The sequence below is a fragment of the Octodon degus genome, unplaced genomic scaffold, assembly GCF_000260255.1.
Source record: "Octodon degus isolate 3935 unplaced genomic scaffold, OctDeg1.0 scaffold00162, whole genome shotgun sequence".
NCBI lineage: Eukaryota > Metazoa > Chordata > Mammalia > Rodentia > Octodontidae > Octodon > Octodon degus.
Genome location: NW_004524738.1, coordinates 2,610,705 through 2,618,410, shown reverse-complemented (window position 1 = coordinate 2,618,410; position 7,706 = coordinate 2,610,705). Strand labels below are relative to the sequence as shown.

General features: G+C 50.0%; 1 protein-coding gene across 1 annotated transcript in view; it reads right to left on the bottom strand.

The window, feature by feature from the left end:
* Positions 1 to 5,708: 5,708 nt before the first annotated feature.
* CUNH2orf68 (chromosome unknown C2orf68 homolog) overlaps positions 5,709 to 7,706 on the bottom strand; it is a 16,755-nt gene continuing 14,757 nt past the window's right edge. The window contains exons 3-6 of the mRNA XM_004642801.2: positions 7,544 to 7,706; positions 7,336 to 7,454; positions 6,399 to 6,550; positions 5,709 to 6,061 (exon numbers count right to left, since the gene is read on the bottom strand). Of these exons, the coding sequence (XP_004642858.1) occupies positions 5,939 to 6,061; positions 6,399 to 6,550; positions 7,336 to 7,454; positions 7,544 to 7,650 (501 nt within the window). The 5' untranslated portion in view covers positions 7,651 to 7,706 and the 3' untranslated portion in view covers positions 5,709 to 5,938. The remainder of the gene's footprint in view (positions 6,062 to 6,398; positions 6,551 to 7,335; positions 7,455 to 7,543) is intronic.

Here is a 7,706-nt window from a genome sequence, read left to right as displayed (position 1 = left end):
CGCCCAAGACTACAACTCCCGAGCCCCCGCGCCCGCGTCACGGGGGAGAAGTGGGCGGTGCCCGGGCTTTGGAGGACCGGGGTGCCGGGGGCTGTGGCCTGGGGACCTCTGACACCGAGATCCAGAAAAACAGTTGTACTTGCAGTTCCTGCGGTGGGAGCGCCCGAGGCGGGGATTTGCGGCCTCAGCCAGCCTTCAGCTCCACCTGAGTTGATCACCCGCGCACTCAGCTGCCCCGAGCTCATTCTGCTGCCGCACACAATTTGCAGCTGGAACCCGCTGATGGGGTAACACGGGGCAGGGAGCTCCCTCAGCGCGGCGCCCGGAGCCTGCCTGAGCCCCAGGTGGGAGGCAGGTCCACGGAGGAGCGTGCACAAAGCCTTGGCTGGTTTTAAGAAATCCAAGCTTGCGGAATTTGGCTCCAGCTTCCTCTGGCTTAGCGGACTGGAGGAGGGCCGCTCTCATCGGACACTTATTTTCAGACGTACCAGTACACAGAGTACTGGCCAGACATCACCGTGGCCAACACAACTCTCCACATTTGCTTGAAATAAGGTGGCAGGAACAAAAGGCTATCCATCCTGCACACTTGCGGGTGTCATTGTGGGTTAGGTAAGGATAGGTACAAATTAACACAGTCGGGTGTGGGATAGGTAAGGATTAACAGGGTCAGATGGTGGTAAGCAAAGGAAAAAGACCCAGAAAGGAAACAGGATTGTATGCAAGTTAGCTTCACCAAAATTTGTAGATAGTGTGTGCTGCACCCCTACCGCCTTATTGGGGCTTGAACCAAGGCCTTTGCATCGACCTGCATTCCTAGATGTTTTTTATTTTCTTGAGGCAGGGTTTCTGTGAGCCAGTTTCCCAGGATGGGCTCGAATTTACGTCCTCCTGCCTCAGCGTTCTACAGGGTTACTGGTCAGACTTTTCATTGTCGAAAGGGCAGGTATACTTTGTTCACTCACTAGTAGTGTCCCTGGCTCTATGTGGCAGAGCCCCTGTGAGACCACTCTGGAGCAGATCATTAACCCAAAGGTGGGTGGCTCCAGGCTGCCGGGAGCAGAAAACAGTAACCTTGGTGAGGCAAAGGTTATATGCAGAAATGGGACACTGGACTGTAGAGAAATAAGAGAAAAACTCCCAATGGTGCAAAAAAGGAGAAACCTCATGGACCCCAAGGAGGGTGGAAGTGGAACCACTGGAAGATAGGAATGGAGAGCTTTCTCTCTTCCCACTCACATCAGCACGAGTTCAAGCACAGCCAGGATATATGGGGGTGCAGAGTGACCTGTGTAAGAACACCTGGTTGAACAGGCCAGGGGCATAAAATCCAGCCCAGTCTCTATTTGACTCATGAACTGAGGGGCACCTCTATCTTTATAAGGCAAGATCTAACTAAGCTGCACAGGGAGTGTGATTCTCCAGCCTCAGCTTCAGGAGTGAGATTACAGGATTTTTTTTTTTTTTTTTTTTTTTTGGGGTTGGCTCAGGATGCCTTCAGGGCAGGTCTGGTAAGGCTTGAGGATCTCGGGATCAAACCACAGCATCCAGAGCCTGAATGCTTTAAGCAGTCTCTTAAACAACTAAGCCAATGGCAGCCCCCCCCCCATTACAGGGGAGTGCCATCAGTGAGGGTTCAGGGGTGCCTTTCTAATTCATATTGAGGCATTATCCATCTCCCTATCCAGCTGCGTTCCCACCAGAGCAGGGGCCCTTTTCTTACATTAACTTAGGCCCTTGCGCTTGTCAGGGAAGCGCTTATTCTACTGAGCCATCTCCCTGGCCCCCCTTTTCTTATTTATCCAATGGGGCTGTGATGCCTCACTGGAAAGCTCTTAGTACTTATTGTATTCTGCTGAGCTGAGTGTGCATTCCCGTCCAGTCATCAGGCTGTTTTAGTAAGACTTGGGGGTAAGAGTGGAAGCAATTTTAGGCCTAATATGACAACACAACTAGTTCCTGAAGTAGAATTACTCCAAGATAAAGGTCCTTGAGACAGAAGAACTCTGGCTACTAGATAAGGAAGACAGTTGTGTCAGATAAAGAGTAGGACCAGATGTCTTAAAAACTCCCTCCCAACTCTATTACTGCTACGTGAGTCTAGCTGTTACGCTTCAACTAGGACAGGTTCTAAAATAGTTAAGCAAAGCAAGAGATGAGATTTCCAGCACTGATTCTGTGGGGGAATGACCTCAGGACAGCCATTTAATCTCCACTTCCCTGTGTACACAAGTGATTTCACAACTCTTGGCAAAAGCAAATGCTGTAAAAATAGTTTATTGGTTACCAAAAATATTGTATTTGAAAAATACCCCTCTGAGATTTCCAAGTAATTTGCACATTTCATTTTATTCACCCAAACAGCAGAAACATGAAATGAGAAAGCAAAATGTATGGCTTTTTATGTCTAGCACCATGACACGGCCAGTGCCACCAGACTCCTGTTGTATTGGCTCTGATGAGGCAAAGGAACCATTCATTCAAGAGGTTCTGACTTATAGTAAAATTCCAAATTCTAGGGAAACAGGGATGGGCGCTTGTGGCTATCTGGCCTCTTGATTCCTCAGAGGCAGGGCAAGAATTTAGAGGTAAAATGTTTCAAATAACTGTCAATATTCCCGGTAGTTATTCCAAAGGGCTGAGAGGTAGGAGAGTCATCTGTGCTTATTCCTCTTTTCTTTTTTTTCTGAGACAGGGTCTCCCTATGTAGTGCAAGCTGGCCTTGAACTCACTATGGAGCCCTGGGACTTTTGGTGATCCTCCTGCCTCAGCCTCCTGAGTACAAAGGTGTGCTACCATACCTGGCCCAAAGCCTTGCACACCAGCTTGCTTCTATCAGTAACATCAGCCATTGTGGCCCAGGAAACACAAGGCCTTAAGATTCAGGATCACCTTAGGTGAAGGGACCAGCAGGCCCTGTTTTTAAGATGAATTTTAGCCAAGAACATATAAAGTCTATGTTGATTCTAAATCAGCTTGCTGGGAAGTCCCATTTAGTCCAAGGCAGCTGCCATTGCGCATTTCTAGAGCCTGTGAGAAAAATGCTCACCGATGGCAAAACATCAATTTTTGAAATCGGCAAATACATCTGGTGGCAGGGCTAGTGAACTAGATGTACACTGCACAATCAGGTAAGAATTACAGTGTTCTCCCGAGCACAAAATACTGTATTTGTACTAGATAAGCAAAGTGCCTTAAGAAAAAAGGTTAAAAGCAAAGAGTTTCCATAAATACCTGAGAGGGTTTTTGTAAGGATCACGTGACAGATGCATAGCCGTGCACGACAGGTACATACTACCTTGCCCTTTCCAAGAGACAAGAGGGGAGGCTCAAGGTGCAGGTACTATGTCCCTATGGCACTTTTTAGGACTTTCTAGGTTCCAATATTCAAACCAGAAAATGGATGATTTAGCTGTGAGGAGAGACATCAAAAGTATTTCCAGACCAACAAATCAAAGTTGCAGTGAAATTTTATGTTGCAGGTCCTCAAATCTGTTGAAGAGCTGGAAGACTAAAATGACTGGGCATCTAACCTGCAGAGAGAAAAGGGGAGTCTAGCCCAGAGGTTGTGAAGAGCAGTTAACACTGTAAATCCAAAGGCACTTCTTACACAGCTGCGTAAGTAGAGGGCACAGGTATTTTTCTTTGAAAGCAGAACTGAGCCCTGGGCAGCAAGTTTAAGGCACTTAGCATCAGGCCAGCTATGGGTCTGGAGCACTCTGGTCCCTGGCCATTTTCATAACCAGGCCCTTTTGACTTACCACCTCACTCACTGTCCCACCACTCCTTGGGCACTGCTATGGTTCACAGTGCTTAACGTCTGAATACTGTAGCTGAAGTAGCTGCCTTGCCCCTTCTGAGGTGGCTGGCTTGCAAGGGTACAGGTCACAAACCAACAGTGCCCTCAGGTGTCCTTTATAAGAAAAGCTGCTGAGATGACACGGAGTGCTCTTGAGACCCTAATGTAGAGAAACCCCTGGAACAGGGGGTTTTGGTTCCAGTAAGTCTCAGAGCTCACATGCTCACTGCAAGACACTGAGGGTACGCTGATTTGCTGAGAACAAATACTCTGTTGCACAGAATGTCCTGTGGACTTCAGACCTTAGCCTAACCCTTTCTTTCCATATGGTGCTAAGGATTGAACCCAAGGTCTTATGCATGCTAGCTATGTACTCTGCATTGGGCTACACCTACAGCCTTCTTACAGGTGCTGTGTTGAAAAATGTTCCCTTAGGCCTAGGGGATTAGCTCCTTGATAAAGAGTATTTGCTTCCTATATGAGGTCCTGGGTTTCATCCCTAGCAGTGCTTTATTTATTTATTTATAGACAGGGTCTTGCTATGCGGTTCAGGCTAGTCTTAAGCTCACTTTATACCCTAGGCTGGTCTCAAATTCACAACAATCCTCCTGCCTCACACTCCCAAGTGATGGGATGTTAGGCATGCACTAGCACACCTGGCTCCAGTACTATTTCTTTCTTTTTTTTTGTGGAACCAGGGATTGAACTCAGGGCCTTGCACTTGCCAGGGAAGTGCTTATTCCACTGAGCCATCTCCTTGGCCCTCCAGTACTATTTCTTTTACAGTTCTCTAGTTGGGAGCATTACTATTCTTGAGACACTTCAAGTATCTGATTTATTTACTGCTGGGAAGTAGTAGCAAAGGGAAAAATATGGGGCAGACTAAAGGGAAATCATTTTACTTCCTAGAGCATTTGGTTTTCCTTTTCTTCTTTTTTTTTTGAGACATGGTCTCACTGTGTAGTTTAGGCTGGCCTTGAATTTACCATGTAGCCTAGGCTGGCCTCCAACTTATGGCAATCCTCCTGCCTCAGCCTCCCAAGTGCTGGGATCATAGGCTTGTACCACCACACCTGGCTCTAGAGCTTTTTTTTTGGTGGAACTGGGGATTGAACTCAGGCCCTTGAGCTTGCCAGGTAAGCACTTATTGCACTGAGCTGTCTCCCCCGCCCCTCTAGGGCATCTGTTATTTAGAAATTTTCTTAAAATGTATGCTCCAAACATACAATTATTACTAATGTTGAGTTTCGCTTCATACATACATCCAACACTGTGAAGTCACAATTGGAGTCAGTTTAAAGCTTGTTTCGATAATTTCCCTTTAGTCTGAGCAGAAACAGTCTACCCACGGCTGGGGATGAGATCAAAAGCTGGAATTCTGCAGTCCTAGCCAAGGCAGGTCTAACTGTAAGAAATTCCTATAACCTAAGCCCACTCTTCCTGAAGCATTCTAGAGGGCAAAGTGTGGAGCCTGAAAGAAACCAGGAGAAGCCATGGAGGAGCAGGAGACAGCCCTCCAAGTAGGCCTCGGAAACAGAAGTCTCCCACTGCATTGGTATCAGAACCAGCTGGAGAACTTGTTAGAAGGACAGAGGTCTGGGACCCTCCACCTCCAAAAAGAGTCCTGAGCAGTGGAGCTGCGTAGTCATGTTGAAGGGCAGGGGAGAACTGATGAATTCTAGTGAAAACAAAAAGAGGGAAAGGGGAGGAGAAAAAGATCTAGGAAAACATGGGTGGAAGTGAACAGGAACATGAAAAAGAGCCAAAAAATAACAAACATGGCTCATAGAGGGGTCAAGCATATGACCTCAGACCTCAGTGAGACAGCAAGCAGCATGTGGGCAAAAGGCTCCATAACCCTAGCTCCCCTATGCCTCTTCCTCCACAACAAGTTAGCCACACAAAATTCTCAAACAATTCCAAGGTGTTAGACCAGGCAAATGTGTCAACATATAAGAAAAAACTACAGCAAGGGAGGTGGACCAGGTGTAGTTGTACGACACCGTCATATTTGCAGCAGGGGTGGAAGCTCAAGATCAGACAAGACTGGCCCTGGCACCCCCAAACTAGAAGTGAGCTCCCTCACAGAATTCTTCCAGGTGCAGTAATTCCAGCCTGGAAAGCACACCTTCCGCCTGATCAGCGTTGGCTCTGGCGCTTTGTTATTTCCTCCTGGATGCGCAACTTGAGGGCCTCTCGCATGGGTGCATCCAGAGGCGTGTGTGCTGACACCTCCTCACTCACCCTTCCTGGGTCATCGTCCTATGTGGAGGAAGAGTCAGGAAGCTGAGGGCCCGGCTTCTTTCAGAAAGGCAACCTGCCCCGTTCCTAGACCACACTCTCACAGAACTCCATTTGGCTCAAGGTTTCTTTTGTCATTTCTCAGGCATCCCATGTAACAGTGATTCTCAACCAGGGAGCCGAAACTCCTTTCTGTTCCCCTGCAGAGAATCACTGTGTGTCAACATCACCCAGCAGTCCTATGCTCCCATGTGGAGCACTGGTTTCCCACTGGCCCTGAAGCAGACAGCGGCTCGGGGTGGCAGTGATTTCTGCCACAGCCAGGGCCTCCAGCTGCGGCTGTTTCCATAAGGCGTACCTGATACACGATAACTGACGTGACCTCTCCACTGTCCGCCTCGTATTCTAAGCAGAAGAGCTGACGGCCCGATGGCTCCAGCTCAGAGCCAGCACTACTGCTGCTTTCACCGGACTCCTCACAGTCTGGGTTGACTGGGGCTGAAGAACCATCTGGAAGGATGAACCAGAGTGAGAGGGAGGGGGGTAGATGCCACTGAAGCCCTCGCCCAAAGATGAGGTGGAGAATAATGCGGTAAAAGAAAGCCTCACTCTTCAGGCAGACTGTGTGTGTGTGTGTGTGTGTGTGTGTTTTGTGCTGTCAATCAGACACTTGACCTCCCTTTCCAGCTCTGCTCTGGGGCCAGCACAGTGCTCACAGAGCAGCACGCAGTGCACACCTGCCCTGCAAATAGGACCGGAAGGCAGTGGAAGGACAGACAGAGCTCTCCCTGGGTTTACATCCAAGTTCTGAATCTACTGGGTCTGCGCCCTTGGGCATGTTACTTAGCCTCTCTGCGCTGGTTGCCTGACTGTGAAATAAATGACAAGAGCTCTCAACTTCAGAGGTCAACGGGCTAATATATGTAAGACCTTAAGTCACACTTTAAATAATGCTTAATAGTGTCATACAGCATGATTTCTAGGTCACAAGGAACATGGGGAAATGGCTATTTTCTCGGGTTCATTCCATAATTATGTCCCGGTCGCTTACACCGTTGCCAGGCTGATACGTAGCAGAATTGCCAACACAGGTTACAAAGGGACAAACCGGTGGGCAAAGAATCCCGTGCAGGGTCCCCGGTACCCTCTGTAACGGTGATGCTTAGCCGGGGGCCGAGGCCTTCCCAGCTCTGCCGAGCAGATGTGGGGTCCGCTGAGGCGCAGCTCCAGGCAGGGGCGAGGAGGCCAAGCCCTGGTTCTCCTGCCAGGGCAGGGGCGCGGCGGGCGGCCCTCACCTCGGCGGCGCGGCAGGTACACCTGCAGGTCGGGCTTGCAGGGCCGGGCGGGCGCTGGCGTGTGCCGCCTCCTGGGCTTCTCCTTGGCCGCCTGCTTCACCTTCTTATCGTAGTCGTCCCTGCGGGGAGCCGAGCGGGAGTCAGCGACGGCCGGGCCCGGCGGGGCCAGGCCAGCGGCGGCGGCGGCGGCGGCGGGGCAGGGAGGTACCGAGCGATCTGGTTCCGTCGGATGTGGTGCACGAAGCCGTGGTTCATGTCCAGCCGCCCGCCGGGCTTGCAACAGACCCCCGGCCGGGGATTCCGGGCCGCCTCCATCAGGAGTTCTGGACGCAACGCCGCCGCTGCCTCAACGGCCCCAACGACAGCCCTCC